This window comes from Ursus americanus, chromosome 22 (genome assembly GCF_024610735.1).
Source record: "Ursus americanus isolate L20-20 chromosome 22, mUrsAme1.1.p, whole genome shotgun sequence".
NCBI lineage: Eukaryota > Metazoa > Chordata > Mammalia > Carnivora > Ursidae > Ursus > Ursus americanus.
In genome coordinates, this window is record NC_142148.1 from 1,776,951 (window position 1) to 1,801,722 (window position 24,772).

Here is a 24,772-nt window from a genome sequence, read left to right on the forward strand (position 1 = left end):
GGGGCGGGGCGGCGGGCGCGGGGGGAGCCGCGCCGTGGGCTCGCCCGCCCGCCCCGCCGCCCCCCTGCGCCGCCCCCGGGCCCGCCGCGCCGCCGCCTCCCACGCCGCCCGCCCCCGCCGCCGAGTCCCAGGCGGCACCCCCCGGGCGGCCTTTGCGCACCCCGCGTTCGGGCCCCCGCCGCCGCGCCGCACCCCCCCGCGCCCGGCCGCCGGTGGTTCGGCCCGGCCCCGCCCCGGCGCGCGCGCGACCACCGATGCCGCCGACGCCGCCGTGCGCCGGCCGCGCAGTGCGCGGGGGCGGGGCCGGGCGGGGGCGCGCGCGCGGGCGCAAAGACGTCGTGAGTCGCGGGCTGAGCGGTCGTGAGTGTGCGCTTTTCTCGGGCCCCGCCGCCCCTCCGTGCCGCCGGCATGAGCTACGACCGCGCCATCACCGTCTTCTCGCCCGACGGCCACCTCTTCCAAGTGGAGTACGCGCAGGAGGCCGTGAAGAAGGGCTCGACCGCGGTGAGCGGCGGCCGGCGGGGCCTGGCGCCCGGGCCAGGCGTGGGGGTGGCGGACGCGGGGCGGGGGAGAGCCCGGGGACGGCCGTGCCGACGGCCCCCTTTGTCGCAGCGGTGCGTTCGGCTCGGGGGGCCTTGTGGGGTGGGCACGGCGGCGTTCGTAGGACCCGGGAGCCGGTGGTGTTGCTGCAGGAAACGGGAGGGGGAGCGTTTGTGAGCCGCGGGTGCTGGGGCGGTGGGAGGCTGGCGCTGCCCGCCGGGGCGGTTGCGGTGGACGTGTGCTGCCCAGCGGCTTCAGGGTGCGTGCTGAGCTGCGGAGTACGGTGGTTTTTTCCCTCGGTAGTTAAGAGTGTGTGAGCGGCCTAGGGGACGGCCATTTTGGCGGGTCACCCCTGCACGGCTCTGGGCCCTGCCCATACACCTCGGGCGGCAGAGAGGCTCGGGTGTTGGGCACCGAGCAGCAGGGCGGGCTCGTGGAGGGCTCAGTGAGTCTTTTAAGTATGTGAGCAACTTAGGGGAACCGCATCCCGGAGGTTCCCTCTTAGGGACTTCCCCACTAGGGAAAGGACTGCCCTCAAGGTCCGGGTGGGCTTCTCGAACAGAGGGAAGCAGGTTCTGTGTCGGCGGTGCCGCTCCCTCCTGGGTCTGGCTGCTGTGCTACAGGGAGCCCTCCCCCGTGTTGGGCATGTGTTGATGCATTTTCCTGTTGGCATCTGAGCACAAACTTGCCATCTTGACCACTATTTGAAATTTAAATTTGGGATGTCTTTGAGACACCTGTTGGTTTGCTTATTGGTCAAACTGTGTGATGGTTTTTGTTGGTTGGTTGATTTACCACCTGCTGTCTCAGAGACTTGAGCCAGAACAGATTGAAAGTATACACAACTCTGAATTGTAGTGTTTTCATTTTCTGAATCTCTTCTGAAATTAAGGTTCAAAATCCATCTTGTGACCTATCTTAAGTTAAAGAGTACTGGAAGGGAGCTGCTTGGGACACTCCCCCATCTCCTAGTACTCCCTCAGGCCAGCCAGGGTGGCTGGCTTTGCTTAATCCTCCCAGCAACTCTGGGCCTGGTCTCCCCCCACCACAACCCCCAGGGAACTTGGAAGATCATTTAAGATAGGAGAACGGACCTCAGAGTCAGAAACACTGCAGACCAGTACTTCTCAACTGCGGGGCGGGGGGGGGGGGGGTTGCATTTTGCACACCAGGGGGCATTTGGCAATGGGTGGTGACATTTTTCTTTGCCCAGGATTGTGAAGTGCTAGTGGCTGACCTCTAGGGGTAGAGGTGGGCGGGGCAGCCGCACCTCAAAAGAATCTGCGAGCCCCAAAGCCTATAGTACCCTGGCTGAGAAATCTGCTCTAAGCTAAGTCTTGTTGCTTTTATCCAAGTGTTGTCCCATTCGTATCTGCTTCTGCCCTGACAGGGGCCAGTTAGCTGGCCACTGGGGATTTTTCCATGTTTTTAATACATTCCTCTCTCCTGTATAGTATCTGCTACACACAGAGAGCAGTTGACTTCCCAGAAGAGTTATTACAGTTGTCTTTCCACCCTACAGCAAATCAGGCCTTCCCCACAGTCGTGCACATCAGCATGTCATAGTGTAGGAGGGAGTGGGGTGCGTTTTCATTTAATTTCACAACTACAAACACACTGCTTTCAGAGCAGCTGACTTGAATGTCAGGGTTTCAGGCTTAAAAGCCTCGTATCTGACTCTTTGATAGGATAGTTACTTACCGTATTGTAATGGAAACCATGTATCAGTATGTTCAAGGCACAGGACTGGGCACCCCAGGCATGACACCTGGGCTAGCTCTGCCAGAAACAGATCAGCATCTAGTGATCTGCAGGTGTAATGACCAGCCCCAGGTGGTTTGCAAGACCACAGTACCATCTGCTTAGTGCTCTGTGCCTGCTGGGAGAACCTCTTGTCACTTAAGTACTGTGTTGATTTTAATTGAAGGTTGGTGTGCGGGGAAAGGACATTGTCGTTCTGGGCGTGGAGAAGAAGTCAGTAGCCAAACTGCAGGATGAGAGGACTGTACGCAAGATCTGTGCACTGGATGACAACGTCTGCATGGCGTTCGCAGGTGAGTCTCGGGCCAGTGCCCCGTTTCTCAGCGGTCAGTAAAGATCAGCCCTTTGGAGGCTATCTTGGCGGGTTTGCTCTTGAAAGATATGTAAGTTGGTAAACTAAAAATCGTTTAAAAACAGTAGATTTGGATTTGGGCAGGGAGGCTTTACCTTCTCTCTTGGGGGCTTTCTGGAACAAGACCTGTGCTGTTGCCAGTGCGTGATGGGATCGTAGTTACAGTCTCAAGATAGGTCCGGCTTTCCACGGCTACGGCACCCTGCTGCGGGGGTGTGCAGGGCGCCCTCGCTGTTCACGTATCTTCCCGTACTCCTCCCTGCAGGTCCACTGTGGGAAGATCCCAGTTCACCTGAGCTAAACTAGGATTGACTTGCTTTGAGCCGGTCACAGAGGCTGGTCATTCCACTGTCAATCACCCAGACGACCTCAGAGCTGGGCGTCAGAGGAATGGTTTGAATACAGCTTCTATCTGGTCACGTGACCCGGGCCACCCCCAGTTGGAGCAGATGAGGCATGGGTCAGGCGGTGTCCTCTCTGCTTTTGCAGGGCTCACCGCTGATGCGAGGATAGTCATCAACAGGGCCCGGGTGGAGTGCCAGAGCCACCGGCTGACCGTGGAGGACCCAGTCACCGTGGAGTACATCACCCGCTACATTGCCAGTCTGAAGCAGGTGGGGGCCCCCTGCCTGTGGCTCGGCTCCGATCACAGAGCAGTCACTGCTGTGTCACACACAGCGTCCTGCCACAGTAGTTTGTGTTACTGCGTGTAGATGTTTGTACGTGTCACTTGAGGGGAAATTGGAACACTGCAGTGACTTCATGCAGAGGCCTGCTCTTGGTTCGTACAGTGTAACTTCCTACAGCTTATCCACTTTGGTGGCATTGTTGTCATGTACTGTCGTGGGACAGTCCAAATTCATGTTTCTGGAGGGAAATGGTAGTTTGTGTCTTGACGTCCTGAGTGACTGGGTTACCCAGCGCTTGGATGGTGCTGAAAGCCACCCCCACCCTACGGTGAAACGCTAGTCATTTTAAAACCAATTGTGTAGCCAGAAGTGTGTTGTCAGGAGTAGTTCCAGTGGCCTCGGTTGTGCTCTGTGACGTGGTTCTGGTGACAAGTCTAGCTTTCACGTCTTTCTGAGTAAGAACGCACAGGGGAAAGGAAGACTGTGGAGTGCTCTGGCCTCAGCTCACTCGTCTCCTGCACTGTAGATAACCAGAGAGTGTCTCCATCCCCTCAGCGAAAGCACAGCCACTCCGAACACTGTGTGTGTTCCTCGGGTGGGTTCCGGGCCTTTCATGCTAAGACGGCATTAACGTGTGCCTTATCCCCCCAGCGCTATACGCAAAGCAACGGGCGCAGGCCGTTTGGCATCTCCGCCCTCATTGTGGGTTTCGACTTTGATGGCACCCCCAGACTCTATCAGACTGATCCCTCGGGGACCTACCACGCCTGGAAGGTGAGTCCCTGACCAGACAGAGGGTCTTCGGGTGGTTTTGCCAGTAAAGGAGGTGGCAGAGGACACTGGAAGGTACTGGGCCTCCTGGTGGTTCCAGGTGGCCTTGTCCTCCCAGTGCCTGTGCACACGAACACGCTACCTATCTGTTCCACGATATTTCTGCTGATATGGGAGTAAAGAAGTCATGAAATTTGTTGTTTGAGACGAAGTCCAAGGATAGCGAGGGGTGGGGATACATGGCATAAAGTAAAATTTCCCAGGTGTTTCCAGTGATGAAAAAGAATTCCACTCTTGGTAAGGATCAGCACCAATTCCAAAAAGCCCTTCGGGAAAGGAGGTCATGAGGGCAGGGCCTGGGGTCCAGGCCCACCTGCTCCCAGGCGCTCTCTCACTGTGACACATGGCTGGCCTCGGCAGCTGTGGCCACGTTCTTGGGCTGGCTCTGGATTGTCTTGCCTTGTACCATATAAAACACATTTCTGTTTCAGGCCAATGCAATAGGCCGGGGCGCCAAGTCAGTGCGTGAATTTCTAGAGAAGAATTACACCGATGAAGCCATTGAGACGGACGACCTGACCATTAAGCTGGTTATCAAGGCCCTCCTGGAAGTGCGTTTGCATTTAAACCTGGTGTTTGGGCTGGGCAAAACGGACAGCACAGCACGGGAGTGGGCCGCTGGTGTACAGGCAGCAGGAAGGGAGGCATCGAAAGCTTTGGTGGTAACGCTGGGCCCTTGAGGGCTTGCGCGGGCCCGGCACAGCCCCGGTGCTCCGGCAGCAGCTCTGCCCAGCCAGAGCAATCAAGGACCAAGTCTGAGAACTCGCCTGAGCGCACACAGATAAGGATAAGCAGAGGCAGTACAGGAACCACCAGGTGTGGCCTCTGCCACTCAGAGCCCTCCCTCAGCCTTGACAAGGCTCCTGCTGCTGCTAAGGTTGGGGAATTAGAACTGGGAATAGTGGCTTGGAGTCATGAGACCTTGGGCTGCGTCAGCACTCTCTGCTGGCAGGTAAAGCCAAAGAGGCGGAGGGGGAGTGGGAAGGCCAGGTTGGGGTCCAGCTGTTGGGGCTTAGTGGTGGGGAGGGCCGTGAGCATAGATGCTCTATAGAGGGGGCTGTGGGAGGCAGGAAGGGGATTGCCCTGCGGTTAGGACAAAAGCTTTGGGAGCTGGGGCTGCAGGGTGTCCCGCCCTCTCTCCCCTCAAGGGGCAGTATTTGAGGCATTTGCTAGAGCTGTGTGGCCTGGAGGGAGAGGTGCCTGACGTTATTCTCTTCTTTCCAAGGTGGTTCAGTCTGGTGGCAAAAACATTGAACTGGCGGTCATGAGGCGAGATCAACCCCTCAAGGTATTCACGAAGTTTATTTGCTGTCTTTCACTCTGGAACATTCCCAGTGGGGGAGGGATTCTTGTCCTGCTGCTTGAGTGCTAGGAGAGAGGTTCTCCCAGGGCCCCCCACAAATGATGTTCTCTTGGCACACTGACAAGCTGTCAGCAGCCGGGCAGATTTGCTTCTGCTTTTCAGCTGCCTACAGGCAGGCGCCGACAGTTCCTGCATCAGGCGCACACAGCCTGTTTTCCTGTAGAAGCAGCCGTACAGTGCAGTTTGGCCGGAGCCCAAGAGTTCCCTCCCCAAAGGCGGCACTGGCGTGCCAGGGCACCTTGTGTGGCTTGAGGGCTAACCATAAGCTTTCTTCGGTAGATTTTAAATCCTGAAGAAATTGAAAAATATGTTGCTGAGATTGAAAAAGAAAAAGAAGAAAATGAAAAGAAGAAACAAAAGAAAGCATCATGATGATGAAATCTTGTAGTGATTTTTAAATTCAAATCATGGGTATTTCTCAAAATGACGTATAGGCACTTCCATTCCATTCATCTACTGTCCACTTGTCCCGCAATAAATTTGTTAACCTTTTCTTAAGAGCGTCTGTGTCTCAGTGCAATTACGACAGCTCGCTAGAGAGTGCAGTCTTCCCCTCGTTTTGGGTCTCCGAGTGCTGTCCTCAGTGGGAGCTCTCCTTCATGTTCCTTGTCAGCAGGCTCTAAGACGACAGGCCACTGGTGGTGGGCAGGGAGTGTCCGCCTTTTTGGTTTGTGAGTCCGAGCAGCTCTAGAAGGGCATGCAGAGTGTGATGGCTGCTGTAGACAGAGGTGTGTGGCACTCCACACGGACAGAGAAAACTCCCAAGTTTCCCTCCTTCAGAGGTTCTAACCAGACTGTCCTTGTTGCTTCTTACCTTCACTCAAGTTCCTAATTCACACAGAACATCAAGGACACAAGCACAAATAGTACTCAGTTTAAGTGTCTGAATTCAGAATTTTCCAGAGCAGCAGCTGTGTTCAGAACAAGTCCTGTATTTCTGGTTTGAAGTAGATCAAGCCTTAACATTGCTGTCTTCTCCCCCAAGATTCCTAGTGCTGACAGTCCCCTGCTCTCTCTCCCTCTAGCCAGTGACCGCCCTGCTTTCAGCCTCAGTCCTGGTCCTCAGCGGGGTCTCCACAGGAGACCCTAACCCCCCTTCATCTGCAGCTCTGCTGCTTTGTAGGAGGCTCTGCTACCGGGCCTGCTGACAGAATCCCCTTCTGTCTCCCTGCGCCCCAAGGACATGGCACACAGGAGTCTTTCGTGTCCTTGGGCTGGTTGCCCCTTCCAGCCATGGTGTTAGGACTCCAAGGCTCCGCTTTCCACAGTCTACAGCTTCTCTTGCTGAGTTCTCACTGAATGGCACATACACATTCTATCTTCTAAAAAGGAATAAAAAGGCCCAGGTAGGTTTTAAACTCAGCATAAAATATATAATTGTCAAAATATCAGTTTAAGATTTTAATAGTAAAATTAGTCATAGTGGTAAACTGACTTGACTCTATTTAGGTTCATGAACAGAAACACCTGTCTGGTGCAAGTGCTGAGTCACCTACTTGGTTTAGAATTAGCGCCCTGGCTACCTGCATCTAGCATGTACGCTACGGAGGATTTTAACTTCTTCTTGGCCGAGGGTGTTCCTTATCTGTGTCCACCCCTGCAAGGGAAGGTTGCCAAGAATTTGTTGAAATTTTGAAAGTGACAATGGGGCCCTGACATTGCAGGATGACTCCCTGGGCCCGACGGAACCCTGGGCAGGCACGGAGGGAGATGCGACACGGTGGGCGGGATGGGCCTTGGTCCTCTGACAACTGCTTTCAGGGTTAGCCAGAAACCCATGACAGTGAAATGGGCTGCTTTTATGCACAGTGCTGGGGTCCAGCCCTGTAACGGGCCCTAAGGCACCGAGGACACGCCCGCCCTGGGGAGCTTGGAGGCTGTGGTAAAGCAACAGAAGGACCGCTTCTGAAGCAGGTTTATCTGTGAACTGAATTTTTAAAACTAAATTTGTGTCCCAAGTGTTTGGAAAGCAGAGCCACTCATTCCAGGAAGGTGGCCCACTGTGAAGTTGGGCTGATTCACGCCCTTTCTCCAGACCAGCCAGGTCAGTCTCACTCAAAAGCAGATGTCCCCCAAGAGCCTACTAGCTTGAGGCTTGAACAACTCCTGCCTCAGGACAGGCACGTCAGACACGATGTGACTCAGGCAGCAGAATCAACAGAACTATTTACTTTCAGAGCAGAGAAGAAAAAAGTTTTAAAGGTTTGCATGTTTATTTATAATTACAATTTACATTACTCCAACAGAGCAGCCCATTGCTATGTTCTAATTCTTAGCCATTAAATCCTACAAAAATAAACCCAAGCTTTTACAGTAACTGAATCAATACAGAACTAAAACCTTTATAGCTATTTAAAGGGGTTTAGTTACCAAGGTGCTTATGTTCAACACAATGCCCTCTCCAGCAGAAGGGCGCATGCTTACACTAAAGGTCTGACCCATTTACTCATGCAACAAATTTATATTCCCCACCCACCCTCCACCCACTGTAAAACAAAAACACAACTATTTACAATTGAGAAGAAGTATGTTCTCGGTCAACCGACCTTGCAAAAAAGACTGGCTCATTTCCAAGTGGATGAGACACTGAACATTGGCCAGAGTCCAACACTGACTGGCCTGGGTCTGGGGATAGCAGGGGCAGGGCAGGAAGGATAGGGACCCCACAGTGGGGCTTGCCCTGGGCTTTGGCCCCCAACCCCGATTCCTATGGAAGCCAGGCTCTGAGCGACAGTTCCTAGCTCATGTTCAGGACCCCTTCCTAAGCCTCCAGGATTCCCCCTCTTCCCCCCCACCCCCCCAACCCACCAGCCCTCAACCTTGACATCGCCACTTTGGATGTAAGGGTTGTCTGGTTTGCTTATACAACATGATCTGTGGGACACCCCACTTTCCCTGCTCTAAGGTTCCCCCCCCCCACGCTCCCATGCTGGCCCTGCCTGGCTCCTGAGACCCCACCTGAGGCCATGGGGGTGCCAGGCCAGCAGCACCAGAGGCCAGCTGGGTTACAGAGACACGCTTGGCTGCCACATTTGCCAAATGAGATTTGGTTCCACTTTAAAAAAGTCAAAGCTGTCACAAAAAAAGGTCACAAAGTGAGGATCAAGCTTTTGCTCTAGAAACCTTTTTCCAAAATACCAAAACCTTAGAATTAGGCTGTGCACAACTAAAGAGGAAAGACAGGCCAAGATACCTCAAAGAGGTTACCCACGAATACTTCCCCCCCAAACAAGTGGTTCTAACTCAGACCATGTCCAAGTTCAATTAAGTCCAAAGCATAAGTAGTAGTACGGGAATTTTCCAAACTCAGTAAACAAAGTGACCCACGTCTCCCCGCTAAGTGCAGCGTTTTCCAATATCCTCAGACACAGCTTCCGTCTCTGTGCTACTACTGCAGGCGCCTGCAGGAAGGGGACAGGACACCAAGTGAGTATGCTCACATTCCACTAGACAGCCACCCAGCATGAGCCAGGCACACAGACTCCCAGGGAGGACAGGGATGCTCAGCCCCTCTCCCACTCCAATCAGGCCCAGGCTCCCCAGACTTTGCAATCACAACCAACGATGGAAATCATCTTTGTACACATGGGGGACAGGGAGGAAGCTCTAGGTCCCACCTGGCTGGGGCAGGTCAGCACCAGGCACACCTGTAGCCCACTCACCACCCAGACCCACGGGGCACCCAAGTCACCGGGACCTTGTTAATGCAGTCTCGGAGTTCCTGCAGGCCGCGGTGGGGAGGCTGGCTTGGGACAATCTGTCATTGCTGACCACACTCTGACAACACTGGGGCCTGCCCTCCCTAGGAGCCCCCTGGGTGACTGGGAGGGTCCAGGCCCTCATTTTGGCCTGGATTCCTGGAGGCTCCCCCTCTTACTGGAAACCAGAGCCAGTCACTCCCGGCTCCTAAGCTCTTCCTGCAGAGGCTGGCTATCAGCCTCTCCCACCCTAACACCCTTCCACCAAAGGACCCAGAAGCTGCTTTCCCTCACTCACCTTGGGCTGCATCCTTACACCCTGCCAGTCCCAGCTCTGTGGGAAGTTGGGTTGCGACGGGTTGTACCGTTGCCCCTGCCCCCTCGAAATCCACCCCTGAAGCTACGGCCACGAAGAAACCTTCCTGACACCCCAAAGGTCTCTGTGTTGAGCTTCCGCTCCTCAGCCCACGTAGTCCGCCTGGAACTGAAGCACAGGCAGGTGCGTGAGACCAACGGCAGCCGCACCTGCTCACCGCTTTCTGAGCCAGGCCCCAGCCTCACACGGCCGGGGAGGAAGGAAAGACGGGCAGGCGGTGCTGTGTTGCTGGAACCAGCAGCCAGACAGCCAACACTGCAGGTGCTCCCAGCCACATTTCCAACCAGGTCTGTTTCTCACTGGACTGGGCTGCTGGGCATCAACTCTCATGCCTTTATCAACGAAGACGAGCACGTGACACTAGACAGTAAACCACAGACCTTCAGACAAGTGTTTAGTACATGAGGAGGGGGTTGGGCTGGATGGACAGGGTCTCCAAGAATGTGTCGCTAATGCTCAGGGGTAGTGGGGACATGGCACCAACACTCCACACTGCCCCAGCATCCTTTGTACTGAGGATGCGGCCAACACCTACCTTTGTAGCTCAGGAGAGGACCCTTGTCTGTTTATAGGCAGCTCACGGACCACATACCCAGCACTGAGCTCCTGTAGGCCTCACTTAAAAGAACCAGCAGCTGCACCCTTCAGCTGCCCAGGCCAACCACCCAGAGAATCATTCTGGTTCTCCTCACATCCTGTCAGCAAACCCTATCTGCTCCCACTTCAAAGTGCATTGAGAAGCCAAGCTCTCTCCTCTACCACCACTACCACCCAATTTCCAAACACCCAGACTACTGCAAAAGCCTCTGGATGGGCCACCCAGCCTCACACTTGCCCACCTTCAGCGTGCTCGGCAGAAAGAGCAGAGGCGTCAGATGGCATAGCTCCCTGGCTCCGACCTTGACAGCTGCCCACAGCTCTCAGCACACGAGCTGGTCATCACCATGACCTACTAAGCCCCACACGCACACGTTCCCTTCATCCTGGACCGACTGTCTTGGACTGTGCTTGGGCACGCGGCAGATGCACCCTGCCTGCCTCGCCCCGGCAGCCTGTCTGCAGAAACTTCCTTCGTCCCCCCCCCACGCTGGCTCCCAAAAACCACGTGGTAGGAGACCTCCACACTCAATTTACCATTACCCTCCCCCTGGCCCAGCCACCCCACTCCGTTCCCAGAGGCATTTCTATCCTAGACATGCATGTGTTTTTATCAGTTTTTCCCTGCCAGGATAGAGACGGGGCAAGTAGGGACTCCCAGCTTGCTCTGAGCTGTGCCCTCGCTGCCCAGCAGCGTGTCTGGCACTCTGCGCGCAGAGCAAATGGGTCTGCATTTCCACACTGTGCCCACTCTACATACTCCGTTTACCGTCCAGCTTGTTCACACGGCAGCATCCGAGCACCAGCTGCAAGGCACTAAAAATGCACGACAGGGTCCCGAGGCTCCAGCAAGCAGATGAAAGAACACCCCGAACAAAACACTGGCCAGCTGCTACAAACAGCAAGGGCCTCAGGGTTCTGAGGTCAACTGGGAACCAGGAGTGGGCCAGGACGAGGTGCTGCAGAGCTGAACGATGCAGCCACTCAGCTGGGGAGGGCAGTGCCGAGCACAGCCTTCACGGACAAAGGGGCCGCAAAGCCAAGACGGAAGTGGGGGCTGGACCTTGGTCAGACCCCTCAGGTGCCTGTGACTGCCAGGGTTCCCACATTGGCACCTGCTGGTATCAGCAGGACTGATGTACCCACATGGCAAAAATGTGAGTAGGATCCTAGATTGGCCCTTAACTTAGATCTGAGGCTGGTCTTCAAGACAGCATGCCCTAGCCTCAGGAGTTATGAGGCAGAACAAGGGTCTTCCGGGCAGCTCATCCAGGCCTCACAAGCCCCGGGCCCAGCGCCCTCACCCGGCCCCCTGACCTGGTCTTGAGCTCAGAGGAGATGTTGTCGAAAAAGGACTTGGACTTGTCATAGTAGCAGTTGGGCCCCAGGTGGTCTTCCTCAGCAGGAGCCTCATCACTCTGGGTCACCACTGCCGAGTCCTTCTCGTCCCCCTTCTCAGCTTTGTCATCTGCACGGAGAAGAACACACTGGGATGCCGGGAAGCAAACAAGCACCCCTCCTACCAGAGGGACCCCCGGGCAGCTGTCCTCAGGCCTCGGAAGTGCTGCAGGGGGGTTTTCAGTGTTAGCAGAATCCCCTCGATATCCTAACCAGTCCCGTCCACTCTGGGGCCACGCGGTCTGCTCGTCCTCCCCTGAGCAAGGTTTGCCTGGGGCCCCAAGGCTCCTCCTCACTCAGGAACCCCTTAGGGGCGCCGCTTCCACACTGGCCACTGGCCCAGCTGCCCTCCACCGCCCCCCCGCCCCAGCCTCTCCTTGACCTGCTTCTACACATACTTCTTGGTAGAGAGGACAATTTCCGAATAACGACAAACACCTTTAAAATTCAGCTTCTTCTTAAACTCTTTGTCCAGCTCCTCTCTGTTGAACTGGGCATTGGCACTCTCAAAATCAAAGTCGCCTTCAAACTTGATTGTGTTTTCTTTGACATTCGTTGGGCGGTTTTGACCTCTGGAGCGGTTCCTTGTTCGTCTGTTCCCTGGGAGAAGAAAGGAAAGCCCCGCTGGTAAGCCACCAACCTGACATTACTCGCAGTAAGATGGATGACAAGGAGGGAACAGAGCCAGAAGCAGACACTGAGCCCCAGCACCCCCTAAAACTGTCACCCACAGAGACAAGGGGGGTGGGCAAGCAGAGCACACCTGGACAGTTGGAGGCTCCCCAGAACTCAAGTGGCAACAGCTGTTACCTGATCTCCTCCTCTGAGGTCTTCTGTTCTCGTCATTCACCTGCCCTTGACTTTGCACAGCTGCCGGCTGAACTACATCTAAGGCGCAAAAGGTAAGAGTAAGGCAAGCGCCTACAAAAGCAGAGCCCAGCGATGGAAGCAGGGTGGCACCACCACGGGGGACATGCGGCAAGGGGAGGCCCTGCAAAAGCACATGGTGTTTAGGGTGGGGGCAGGGATTGGTGTTAATTAAAAAAGAAAAGAGAGAGAAGAGAGAAAGAAAAAAAACCCCAGGAAGCAGAGTGCCGCTCTGAGAACACGAAGCAAACTCCGGAGGAACGAAGTGTTCAAGTACCGCTGCTGGTCTTGCTGCTTGGCTGGGCGGGCCGCCCGTTGAGCTGCATCCCCACGGGGCCCTTGCCAGGTAACAGCTTTTTGGCGTTCAGGTTATCAACAGAACCAGTCTGGACAGCCTGCTCCACCATGGGGCTCTTGCCGACTGGGACGGATGGAAAACCAGCTCCTGAGATGGGAAGGGAATGAGGGCTTAAAACCAGAGAGGAGAAAACCTCGCACCCCTCCAGCCACTCCTTTTGGGTGGCACGCCAGGCAGTTGAAGGTAACCACCTCGAGACTCTCCCAATCCCGGCCAAGCCTCCTGGACCACCCCTCTGTGCCCAGCCAGGCAGCAACAAGGCCAGTTCATCTGGGAGCCCTGAGCCCCAGGATCCCCAAGCTAGGGAATGCCGAGGAGAGAAAAACATCCTGCCAAAAATGAACACCTCCCAGGTGGTTTAGAAACAGCTTCCAGGACGGGGAGGGCGATGCAAAAAGTAAACAAAGCTTTCCAAAAATCACGTAAGCTCTAACCCCAAGGGGGCTCCTTGGGTTCCAAGATGCTGGCCAATTCATGGTCTTAGAATTTATTTCATTCCAGTCCACACTGGACAAGAACAATCCCTGTCCGGGAATTTGTCGTAAATACAGTGATCACTCTTTAAATTCTAGAACACTGTTGTTTCCGCTTGAGGAACACCACCACCAAAAAGGATGCTGTAATAAGAGCCAACTACAGAAAAGTAACACAAACACATCCGGAAGAAACGAAAGCTGCCAGGCTGGCCCTGGAGGCGGGCCTCGTGAAGTCTGTCCTACAACACTGCAGCCCCAGCCCTGGGCACCGCAGCTGCAAGCTCAGAAGCCGAGTCTTGGCGGAGGTCTCAGCAACCGCGGTGTCTCCTGAGGCAGGGAAAGGGAGAGGGCATGCCATCCACGCTGGCCCATCTCCTCCCTCCTCCCCATACATCTCAAGGTGGGGGAAGGGTGGGTGCTGGGTGGAGGTCCAGAGCTTTGACACAGAAAAACTGAGCCCTAACCACAGAGGTAACTCTGATGAGGGGCAGCCCGTCCCACGTGAAGACTGGCTCTTTCATCTTTCTTATTTCCCATGTGGCACAGACACTAAGGCAGTGACTGTAAAATACCCCTTATGACCAGCACAGACGCCGCTCGCGGTCTCACATCCCAGCACCTGCAGACGTGCTCTACTACAGGCGCCACGCTAGAGCGCCCTCCCTGGCCCGCCACCTTGCCCAGCAGGGCCTTCCCAGAGACAGTGGGATGGCTCCTGCCGCACTCTAACTCACTCTAACTCGAGGGGGCAAGACTCTCAGGCTCCCTTGCTTTTGAGAAAACCAAAGCAGTTAAACCATCTTGCCTTAAGAGCAATTTCTCACAAACAATCCAAAGAACGATGAACTAATGTAAATTTTACCCGGGAAAAAAAAAACCATTACTGCTTCTACAACTCGGACGCACTGGCATACATGCAGGAACAGAAAGCAACACGTGCAAAATAACGAACTGACAGGAGTCGCGTGCCACAGAGGAAGCTGCAGGTGCGATCTTGGACCCAGCCTCTGCAGTGGCGAGGGCAGAGCTCCCATGCTCTGCCTCCAACAGCTGGGCACGTGAATCTCAGCTCTCCGATGAAATGAGAAGAACATCAAGAAAGGTCAAGAAGCCCCAAGAGGTGCCACAGCCCAACTGAGACAGGTGGTGCACACCAGCATTAACAAGCTGGTCATTAGGTCCGCACTATTCACCTGGTCAACAGCTCGAGCAAGTCTCCCAATTTTAAAGGGGCTTCACTTGAGGCCCCCTGGATGGCTGACCAATGTGGCACACACATCCCAGAACAACACGTGAGTTTCTTAGGGACACTCTCCTGTAGTCTCACCCAGTAATCTAGAACACCTTCGGGACCAGCAGAAACCGCAGGGAAAGGCTTTCTGTGCAGAGGAGAAGTTCCCATGTTTGGTAGTCTCAGTACAGGTCAAAGCAGACCCTGGGCCCCGGGAGAGTGAACAAGTGATTGGTCAGCTCTTTCCACCCCTTCTCTCAAACTCTGCGAGTTCATTAATAAATCATGACTATGTAAGGAATCAAATGGAAGCAACTTTGACCCGCGGGCTTGGCTACAGCTACTGTCACTCTGGGCTACTGGTTTACCCCCTTGCTCTCAGGATGGCAAGACAGCATGCAGCTCTCCCAAACTGCGGTTACCCTTGGAAGTGAGCTGATGTGGCTCTGAGGACATGTCAAGCTCTGAAGCGGGCTGTGGAGATGGAGAAGAACTAGGGCTGGAAGCTGCGGCCGAGGCTGGAGGGCTCACCAGCTTCTCTAAAAGAAGACAGAGGAGAGAAGAGCAAAAGAGAAAGTACACAAATAAGTAACGAGACACTCGTCCTGCGTCCAGCAAGCTTGGAAAGAGCCAGGCAGTCTCTCGTAGGACATGTGGCTCACACAAACTTACTCTAGAAACACGGTGAGCCAGGCTGAGAAGGGCACCCACACTAGGAGCAGCAATCAAGACAACTGGATTAAAAGGTGACCCAAGAACCGGTCTACAGGGCCTGCTCACATCCCTACGCCTGAGGAGGAGCCTGCCAGCTCCAGGGTCTGAACGCATGGCAAAGCTGCGTCCAGGGCCAGGTAGACTCTCTACACGTGCGGAACAGAACCTCATTCCAGAGTTAGTTCACCTTCGGGGAAATAACTTTTGTGCAAAGCACTGACAGTACAATGATTATAATAGATAAGTGTTGATTTAACTTCCATCATTTACAGGTTTACAAACATGCTCGTAGAACTCATCTGTAATCATACATAACACTTGTTTCTTATTGAAGCAAATGTATCATGACTTCCACCCGCACCAACATTTCAAATGAATTTTGATTTGATTCATCTGTTCCAAAATTCAGAACGCTAACTCTTTTACTCTCAATTAAGTAGTTACTAAGCATTCTAACTAGTTGAAGTGGCACTGAGTAACGTACGAAGCGTGCGATACAAGCTGAATGTCACAAGAACAGAGCATCCCCGCTGTCAGGGTCTGCGGCCCCGCCTCCTGCAGGTCACAGCACGAGCAGTTTACCAGATAGAAACAGGTTACTCACCTAGACCCAAGGAAGCGGCGTACTGCTGGCTAAGCAGAGAGCTGGCAGCCAGCTGGCTGTAGGGTGGCATCCCTCTGAAGGGGCTGTAAGGCACGTGTGGCTGGAAGGAGGAGGCCGAGCCCGAGCCCAGGGAAGACTGAGCAATGAGACACACAGATGAGAGCAGCGCAAGGCCCTCCCATTACCCGCCTGGAAAGCACTGCTCAGACAAGGAAAGGCAGCCCCACGACTGGGGGACAGAGGGGACACTTCCAGGATGATCTAAGGGAGCTCAAAGCTGCCTTTCCCACATTCCATACCCAGCACTGCCTGTCCAGGTAACTCAAACCTCAATTTCCCCTAACTCAAGCCCTCCGATGACGCCCCACTGTCAAGCAGTTTAGCCTCTGTATGGGTACACCATCCTCGATCTGGCCGTGCCCCAACATATGGGAGCAAAGCCGCGAGGTTCCCAGACGAGCATCCTTCCTCTGGTCCCCCTACCTTTGGGGACACTGCTGCCTGTTGCTCCCAAAAGGCCTCTTTGTCCCTAGAGGCCTGGCTTAGGTACTTGCCTCTTCTGAAGTCCCTGAGAACTATTCCTGCAAACCTTTCGTGAATCTGGCCCCGGGGCTCCTCCACATATTCCCAGAACCCCCACGCATGCTCCTATCTTCTAGGGAGCGCCTCCCATAGTATGAACCTCAGAGGAGCCAGGGAATAGTTAAATTTTAAGTCAAGAGAATATCAACCTAGGCTCCCTGGTAATCCTAGGCAAATTATACCTTATTAGGAGCGCCTGGGTGGCTCACTCTGTTAAGCAACTGCCTTCTGCTCAGGTCATCATCTGGGTCCTGGGATCTGCCCCTGATCTGGCTCCCTGCTCAGCAAAGAGTCTGTTTCTCCCTCTCCCCACCACCCACCCCACCTCCGTGCTCTCTCCCAAATAAATAAAATCTTTAAAAATTACATAAAAATGCTTAAAGAGTCATGCCTTAATGCAGCAGACAGGTGTATGGTGTGGGAATTGCAAATTCAGTGTCCCACAACACTGGAATTTAAAATCTGGACAGTGTCAAGAGAGCAAGTCTTGCTGTCCCAACCCAAACCTTCAGACATACCCAATTCCCCAAACACCCCAGGCAAGACTAGAACACCACCCTCTCCTAAACGGAGAGTCTCACTCCACAGCACACGCTACCGCAGGCTGAGGTTAAGACCTTTCGGAGGAACACCAACAGCCTAGACAGAAATTAAACCACTTTTCACTAAAAGGCTATTCCTCGAGTTGAGCACTCCCGCCAAACAGATGACACCAAGTTCCACTTGGACACCAGCACCTCTCAGAAACCATGCCCCCCGCAAAGCAGAGTGACACACTTACCTGAACAATAGCAGGATCCTGAGGGAGTGTGTGCTGAGCTTTCGGAGGTTCACACACGGTAATATCTTTGATATCACTTCCCCGGAAAATGATGTATTCATAGATTTCCTCTCTGGGGGGGGCCGGCCTATCTGTGGGACGGTCTTCAGTACCAAAAGACCTCACTTCGGAGTTGAGAAAAAGAAGTGTTAGGTTATCGTCCTCTGCCAAGGGCGTTCCATCCATCCTCTCCGTGGCAGTTCTGAAGCATTCCATGACTGGCCCTGCCCCGCACACCATCCACAGCACAGCACCCACGTTCCACCTTCCAACAACTACCCCACCCCCCAATTTCCAGTGGACGATACCTACAAGACCCCAGCTGGCAATGCTCCAAAAGGTTCTAGGTCACAAAGACAAGTTAGCGACATCGGAGCCCGACAGCTGTTTTTTGCCTGAAACCTCACCCCACATCGTCACCCCTGGGAGTCTGTTTTGCTAGGAGAGAAGCCTGGAGGTTGTTACCCTCACCCTCCCACAACCTGCCTGGGGAGGAGCTATCTATCACAAAACATCGGGAGAAGTGGGCCCAGGACCTGGACCCCAGCACCAGCTTGTGTGTGCCCGAAGGCCTTCTTGGGGGTGTGGACCCTTAGCAGCAGGGATTAAGGTCTCTCCAAGTCTGTCCTTCAGTCTCTGGGGCAGAGCTGGGCTTGAAGCAACCTCTATCTCATCTGAGCACAACTCCTACTAGGGACCAGAGACTCTGGGCCTCAGTTTCTCTGATGGGGATCTCATGCCAAACATACTCAGGTGCCAAGAGTACACGTCAGCACATGCCCTTATCTGGAATCCTGAATTCTCCCCTGGAGCAGTGCAATCTGTCTACCCTAGAACTTGGAGCGCTACCTTTAGGACATATGCCCAGAGTGTGGAATGACAGCGTCCTGAAGGCCTGCAGCTCTCTCTGAAAGAAGAATCGTGCAAGCCGAGTCCTGACCCTTAAAGGCCTAACAAGACCCATCACACAAACAGGGTTTCTGCAGACCTGGCTGCACTCAGCACTTCTAAGAGGCAAGGGAAGGACACTCGCCATCTTCCCTGGAGGATGAAGACAAAGAAACTTTGGAGCCACCTCCTGCCTCAACAAGCTGGGGAAAGATTCTGGACTCCTCTAGAGCCACAATACAGCCTTCTTCCCCTAAGTCTCCGGGGGGCGTCGGTGTGGCCACAACGTCTGCATCAGGGCAGGAGAGCGCTTTAAGCAGGGGCACCTAGGGGCCGACCGAAGCTCCCATCCTGGCAGGAGGTTCCATTAAGACGTGGTATTTGTTCAGGCTCAAGGCCCCAGCTGCTTAATAGGTTCCAGAAGGGCTTGCAGGAGTCGTGTTCTGGGGAGGCCCCGGGGAGCCTCAGGCCCCTCGCCCCGCCCCTCCTCCGCAGGGACCCGGCTCTCCGCGCCCGCCTGGCTACACCGGCCCCCCACCTGCAGAGGTGGGCTGCGCGGGGGAGGGGGCGGCGCGGCGGGAGCCGGACCCGCCCCCACCTCCCCTCCCCTCCCCTCCCCTCCATCGGGCTGGGCTGGCCGGCCGCGCACAATAAGCCGCTGCCGTGCTGGGGGAGACCATTGTGCCGGCCGGGCCCCGCGGGGGTGGGGAGGCGGGCGGGGGGCGCCGCGGGGGGCGGGGGGCGCCGCGGGGGGCGGGGAGCGGCCGCGGGCTGTTGGCGGGCGGGGGCCGGGGCGGTTGGGGCGGCCGCGGGGCCGCTACCTTTGGCGAGCGCCACGGTGGAGTTGTCCGTGTCGATGGTGTAGAGGATGCCCTCGTAGCGGATCTGCGCCTTGGAGATGAGGCTGATCTTGCTGCCCAGGTACGGGGTGCCCGAGGAGCCGCTCATGGCGGCGGCCGCCCGGCTGGGCCTGGCCCGCTCGCCTCCGCGCGGTTGCCTCGCCGCCGCCGCCCTCTCCTCCGCCTCTGCGCCTCCTTACCGCCGCCCGACAGGCCTGCGCTGGGACCAGCGAGCGAGCGGCGGCGCGCGGCCGGGGGCTCTGAGGAGAGCGCGGGGGAGGAGGGGCCGCAGCAGCCACATCCGGGGCCTCGCGCCGCCACGCCCCGCCCCCGCACGCTCGGCACCCATTGGCTCTCTGCGCCGGCCTCCCTTTAAATATGGCCGCGCCGCGGGCGTAGGGGCGGGCCCGCGCTCCACGCCTGCGCAGCCCCCGCCGCGGGCCCGGGCGGGCTTTCCCGGGCTCTCCGCCCCCTCCTCAGCCAACTCCCGGCGGGCTCCGCGCGGGGTGGGAGCACGAGACCCCGCCGGCAGGCTCAGGGGCCGGGGGGGGGGGGGGGGGGCGGGGGTCGTGGGGGGAGGTGGAAAAGGGGTGGGAATTGGGAGAGGCGAAGCGCGCGTGCGCGTGCCGGGCGGGCGGGGCCGGTCAGCGGAGGGGCGGGGCTGGGGGCGGAGCGCGTTGGCCTTGCCCTGGTCGCTGTGCCTCGAGCTTACGAGCGGGGTCCCCCCAGCTAGGCATCGCCTCTGCGGAACAGGCCAGGACACCTTCCCCTGCTCTGGGCTGGAAGGCCGCCCGGCTGGCGTGCTCCCCGCCCCTTCTCCAGCTTCCGCGGGCCAGAGTCCCTGCCCCGGGGAGCGAAGGCGAGGGCCGGGGGCCCGGAGTCTCTGTTCCGCTGAGCGAAGACGGGGTTCGGGGTCCATGTCCCGGGAGGCGATTGCGGGGTTCGGGGTCCCTGTCCCGCGAGGTGCACGCGTGGGGCCGGGAGTCCCTATCCCGCTGAGTGAAGACGAGGTGCTGGGGCTGGGGCCGGGGTCCCTAACCGCGGAGTGGAGGCGGGGTTCGGGGTCTCTGCCCACGATGTGGAGGCGGGTGACCGGGAATCCCTGCCCCCGAAGGCGAAGGCGGGCGCCGGGGTCCCTAACCGCGGCGTGGAGGTGGGGACTGCCCCCTGGGCGCGGGGCGCAGTGGCAGCTGCGGGTAACGAGCGCTTCCGGCGCGTCAGCCGCTAAATATAAAGTGCTGAGCGCATCTTCTCCTTTAATCCCTCCCCTCCCCCAAACCTGCGGTAGCTTCAAGTCCCTTAAAATAAATCCCAGCCCGCCACCAGCGCCTCAAAGCCCCGCCTGGCCTGGCCTGGTCGGCTCCAGCCGGGAGGCGTCCTGGGCGTCCTCGGGGTGAGGCGGAGAGGGGCCTCGGACTGTCCCTGCGGGGCGCTTGGCTCCGTCAGTGACTGCGAGCGCGCACGTGTGCGCTCCCTTTTTGTCTGTCTCTCCCTCTTCACCCGGCCCATCAGATCCGGGACGAATGTGGGGTTCCGGAAGAATCTTGGTGGGTGGTGACCAGCATTTTGTAGAAGTGAACCAGGATAAAATAGGCATCCCACATAGTGAGAGTATTGCTTTGTGTTTAGGCCACTTCGTGTGTGAATATTTGCGTGGGTACTTGGTCAAGATGTAAAATGTGTTTCTTACCGTGAGTGCCAAACAAAAGACTGAAAGCCACTGCAGAGAACTTAACCCACTGCGCAGATTAGGCGTCTGACTCCCATCGTCTTACAGATGAGGACTGAGACCCCCACAGCACAGAGGAGCCGCAGGCAGGACAGGCTTCCGCCAGCACCCAGAGACATCCAGGACCAGATAGTAATGGCTTTGAGAAAAGGGAGCAGTAAGGAAGCAGAAGACGCGGAAAAGTCTTCAAAGTGCCTTTACCAAGAGTTACCTGTACGTTCTAGAATTGATTCTTGGCACATGGAAAAACTGCGCTGGTGAGGAGAATGGGGACAGCACAGCCATGGAGTCTAGCCCCGCTAGGGGAGATCTCTGGGGAAGGGGGTATCCTGCTCCCAGAAGCGAGATGGGACTCTCCCTTAGCACAGCCTTTCCTAGGGGTGAACCTATCCCGAGTAGCTGCTGCCCCAGGTCTCCTGATTGTCCCCCCTGTGTAGCTGACGCCATCCTTCCCCCCCACTTTCTGGGTCTAGAATATGACTTGCCCAACATCACAGATTCTCTGCCTCCCAGATCCTGGTTTTCGGAGCCACAGGCCTCTTTGTGTTGGAGGTGGGGATGCCCTCTTCACTAACAGGAGTTGATTCTGTCTTGGAAAAGAGAGCTGAAGCCTCAGGACCAGAGTGGGGTGCAGTTCCAGAGACCTCTTGAGAGCCTGCCAGACCCTTTGGTGTGCAGCTAGGTGGTTCCCTGAGGACATTAGCCACGGGGCAAATGCCCAGGGAGAGCAGAGGCTAAAAATACATGGGGTGCACAGGTCCAGGAATGCTGGCCCTACCGCTCATGCCTTGGCGTCTTGCCCAAAGTCGAGAGCACTTGCAAAAGGTTTGAGAAGGGGCGCAGTTGTGGTGGGACCTAAACTTGACTCAGGAGGCCATTGGCGAGGTTTGTACCCCAGGCTGGGGCCACCCATTCAGCGCCTCCACCCTAAACAGTTTTTCACAGCGTTTACCCACTTGGTAATCACCAAGACTTAACATTTGTGAGCCAAGGGACAGAGAGGCAGCTGAGAAGCTGGGAAATCATGAGCAGTTCAGACTCACTCCCGCAGTTTCTCCACTTGCCAAATGCCCATCTCATTGGTGGTTGCGAGGACCCTGGTGGGGGCTGGGAGCCCACACCCTGGGCGCACCCCGTGGGAGACTGGGTATGCCAAGGACCGCAGAGGCAGCTAGCAAGGTTTCCACTGCAAACGTGAGTCACTTACTAAGCACCTACAGTGTGTGTGGAGGAGAGTGACCTGGTGCCTAATAAGGACAGGTGTGACTATGCAGACACGGGACGCTGCCCTGGGTTCCATCACAGTCTGGCAGTTCCTGCAGCAGGAGAGGCACTTCACCACAGAATATCATCGTGCCTCTAATGTCCACCTGAGCAAGAATGAGCCCCATGACCATTGGAATTGTAGGTTTTATTGCTTACCAGGAGCAGAACACAACAGGTGAGTTGATTCAAAGAAATGTCAGTAATAGCTGGTCCTCAGAGCACAAGTCGGGTCAGCGGCCTGAAGTGCGGGAGCATGCCAGCAAAGCAGGACCTCACCCATCCCTTCCTGTCCTGGCACAAGGGAGGGCAGGCGCTCATCTCTTTGGGAGAGCCCTTGCCCATCTGCAGATAGCGGATCGGGAGGGAGCCGAGGGATTACAGGTGGGCTGGGTGGGGAAGTCAGGGCTGACTTTGAAGGTGTCGCTTACTAGGAGGTCTTTCAGGTGGGGAAAGGGGCACAAGGAGGGTGTTCTCAGGGCTCACCCATGTCGCTGGGGAGTAAAGACAGGAAGGGGGGGCCCTTGTTGCTCTTGCATAGCCAGAATACACCCTGTGGTCTAACCCAATCTCTGAATCCTGTTGGAATCCATTTCCTCTGCCCAGGGCTCTACATGGCTGTTTTTCCTAGAGGCTCCATGACCACCAACAGGTGAAGCATCTTGCTCCCCCTCCCTTTCACCCTTTTCTGCTTGTATACCCCCCTCCCCCCCAGCTGAGCGCTCTGGTGTGAGGGAGCCAGGGCTTGAGAAGAGAAATGGAAGAAAGACATTAGGATCCAGACCCCAGTGAGCAGCTGCAGCCACCTTTCCCATCCCCCTAGACAGAGGCCTGAGCAGAGCTGATGGGAATCCCCGAGTGGAGCTGCCCCTCAGAAATGCAGGGAGAACCCCTTCGAGGTTCTGGAAAGGGGAAAGAGTACCAGAGGAGGCCACAGGTGTTTGTCTCCAGGTGGCGGTCAGCCCAGCTACCGCTACCAAGGGCTTGAAGAGTCTGGGGCAGTGTGGGGGTGGGGGGGGCACGTTCCTGGGTCTCCACCGCCAAGGGCCGGTCAGCACACCTGATGGGAGCCCGGCCGGCGCCTCCCAGCTGTGGTCTCTCCCAACGTCTGCGACCTCATCTTCCCAGCATGAGCATGGGTCCAGAACCTACCTGAGAGGCTGAGCACTGAACACGCAGGGAGCTGCTCGGGCCCACGGACGCCTCCTTCCCCCTGCCAGATGATGGGGGTGCTGACAGTGCAGCCACCACCCAAAGAACTCTTCTCCAGCTCGCCTTGCTCGGGCTCCAGCGCAGTGCCTGGCTGGAGGGGAGCACGCTGTTGTTGTTTGTCCAGCTCAGCTTACAGGGGCTGCGAGAGAGCCCAGGGCAGGGAGTCTGCCCAGGCTGCCTGCCGGCCCCCTGGACCTTGCCTCTGGGCAGTTCCCAAGGGGAGAAGGGAAAGCATGACCAAGTCACTGAGGCCACAGCTGGGGGTGAGGAAATGGGATATGGAAATGGGGAAGGGGAAATGTAAGGGCCCGTGCACTTGGCAGTTCTGCTTATTTGCCAGTAAAAGATAGTTCTAAGGACCCAGTGGTGGTGCATGTGTCTGCTTAACGGTAGATCTGAGCCGGAACGTTTTCACAGTGAAACTGGAAACCACCAGGTCTGCTGGCAGGAGATGGCATCTTTGATGGCAGCGTGTTCCCTCCTGGAAGATTCTGGGGCACCCAGTGTGAGCTGACCTAGGCTGCACAGGCAGGGCGGCAAGAGAGAGAGACACAGAGAACAAATGGCCTGATCCCCCACACGTACAGTCACAGGTGGCTGTTAGGGTGGCCATCCCTCAGGCCTCATGGCTGTAAGGAGCCTGGGTGGCTTTTGGGAGCTGGCCACTGGTGCTGGTTACACAGGTGCATTACCTTTGTGGACATCCACAGAGCCGAACGCTCATGACCCGCTTGCTTTTGTGCACATGTCCGTTATACTTGGAAAGAAAATACTGAGAGCCTTGTTCCAGGGCAATCCATCACACTTTTTCTAAGTGCCCGCAATAGCCAGTGTTTACTGAGCTGCCCTGTGCCAGCACCAGTGCCCGCCCAGCCGTGCATTCTCCTCCCCTAACTCCGGCCCCAGTCCTGGGAGGTGCCGATACTCCACCTGGAGAGCTGAGGCAACCAGGCTGGGGGAGGTGCTCAGCAGGGTCACACAGCCAGCAGGGAGCAGGGCTGGGACTCAGGTGTCTCGGGCTGCTGACCTGGACACCCTGCCCTGTAGCACTCAGCACAGGGACCCGATGTGACCTATGTGCTCAAGGACTCAGGTGTCTCGGGCTGCTGACCTGGACACCCTGCCCTGTAGCACTCAGCACAGGGACCCGATGTGACCTATGTGCTCAAGGAGCTCACCCTTCAAAGGTACCGCGGATACAGACAACCCTGGAGGCTGGGGCTGGGCATTTGGGAAAGCAGTTACTTCTTCAGGGCTCTATCCTCTCTTGACCTCATGCAAAGGATGCAGGACACATCCAAGAAAGTTGCCATGGTAACGCACAGGCTTACCCAGAAGTGTCCTAGGATGTCAGCTCCAAGTCCACTCCAGTGCTGGGCACTTGTCTTTGTGCCAACAGGGGAGATCTGCAGCCCCAAGAATGAAGTCATGTAAACAAGTGGTGGCAGAGGCTCCCGCAGCCTGAACTCCCCTAACGGTGCTCCATGAGCCAACCTGAGGGTCCCTTATATGCTTCCTAGGACATTCTTACAGCCCAGGAGAAGGCTGGAGTGTGTGGGTGAAAAGAATTCTGCCAGGCATATGGGCATTTTTACGTGTTAAGGTCTGAGGTGGTAACACCGTAAACCTTCCCTTCTGTTGTGG

The 24,772-nt window shown here is 56.4% G+C and overlaps 2 protein-coding genes across 4 annotated transcripts; one reads left to right on the forward strand and one right to left on the reverse strand.

Annotated features, from left to right (window-relative positions):
• The first annotated feature begins 304 nt into the window (after nt 1–304).
• PSMA7 (proteasome 20S subunit alpha 7) lies at nt 305–5,974 on the forward strand. Its single transcript, XM_045795308.2, has 7 exons — nt 305–504; nt 2,468–2,594; nt 3,143–3,267; nt 3,934–4,056; nt 4,545–4,664; nt 5,339–5,401; nt 5,756–5,974. The coding sequence occupies exons 1-7, from the start codon at nt 409–411 to the stop codon at nt 5,846–5,848; spliced, it is 747 nt and encodes a 248-aa protein (XP_045651264.1). The 5' UTR covers nt 305–408; the 3' UTR covers nt 5,849–5,974.
• Nucleotides 5,975–7,666: 1,692 nt separating this feature from the next.
• On the reverse strand, nt 7,667–19,219 carry LSM14B (LSM family member 14B). 3 transcript variants are annotated; one of them, XM_045795287.2, is made up of 10 exons: nt 18,907–19,218; nt 17,159–17,322; nt 15,796–15,931; nt 14,900–15,016; nt 12,690–12,857; nt 12,356–12,433; nt 11,984–12,145; nt 11,465–11,615; nt 9,473–9,658; nt 7,667–8,877 (listed from the first exon to the last, which is right to left on the reverse strand). In XM_045795287.2, the coding sequence occupies exons 1-9, from the start codon at nt 19,031–19,033 to the stop codon at nt 9,487–9,489; spliced, it is 1,275 nt and encodes a 424-aa protein (XP_045651243.1). In that variant the 5' UTR covers nt 19,034–19,218; the 3' UTR covers nt 7,667–8,877; nt 9,473–9,486. The 3 variants fall into 3 exon arrangements, with proteins under 3 accessions (XP_045651243.1, XP_045651256.1, XP_045651250.1); XM_045795300.2 differs by lacking the exon at nt 14,900–15,016 and having other exon boundaries at nt 18,907–19,219; XM_045795294.2 differs by lacking the exon at nt 12,356–12,433 and having other exon boundaries at nt 18,907–19,219.
• Nucleotides 19,220–24,772: the final 5,553 nt, after the last annotated feature.

What these genes read in the sequence shown, in the direction of transcription:
- PSMA7 (XM_045795308.2), top strand. Translation starts at nt 409, where the DNA reads ATGAGCTACGACCGCGCCATCACCGTCTTCTCGCCCGACGGCCACCTC. An exon ending in GGACCTACCACGCCTGGAAG is followed by an intron (nt 4,057 to 4,544) that starts GTGAGTCCCTGA and finishes TTTCTGTTTCAG; the next exon opens with GCCAATGCAATAGGCCGGGG. An exon ending in GGCGAGATCAACCCCTCAAG is followed by an intron (nt 5,402 to 5,755) that starts GTATTCACGAAG and finishes TTTCTTCGGTAG; the next exon opens with ATTTTAAATCCTGAAGAAAT.
- LSM14B (XM_045795287.2), bottom strand. Translation starts at nt 19,033, where the DNA reads ATGAGCGGCTCCTCGGGCACCCCGTACCTGGGCAGCAAGATCAGCCTC. An exon ending in ACCTCAGAGGAGGAGATCAG is followed by an intron (nt 12,146 to 12,355) that starts GTAACAGCTGTT and finishes TTCTTCTCCCAG; the next exon opens with GGAACAGACGAACAAGGAAC. An exon ending in TCCTCTGAGCTCAAGACCAG is followed by an intron (nt 9,659 to 11,464) that starts GTCAGGGGGCCG and finishes CCTGTGCTTCAG; the next exon opens with TTCCAGGCGGACTACGTGGG.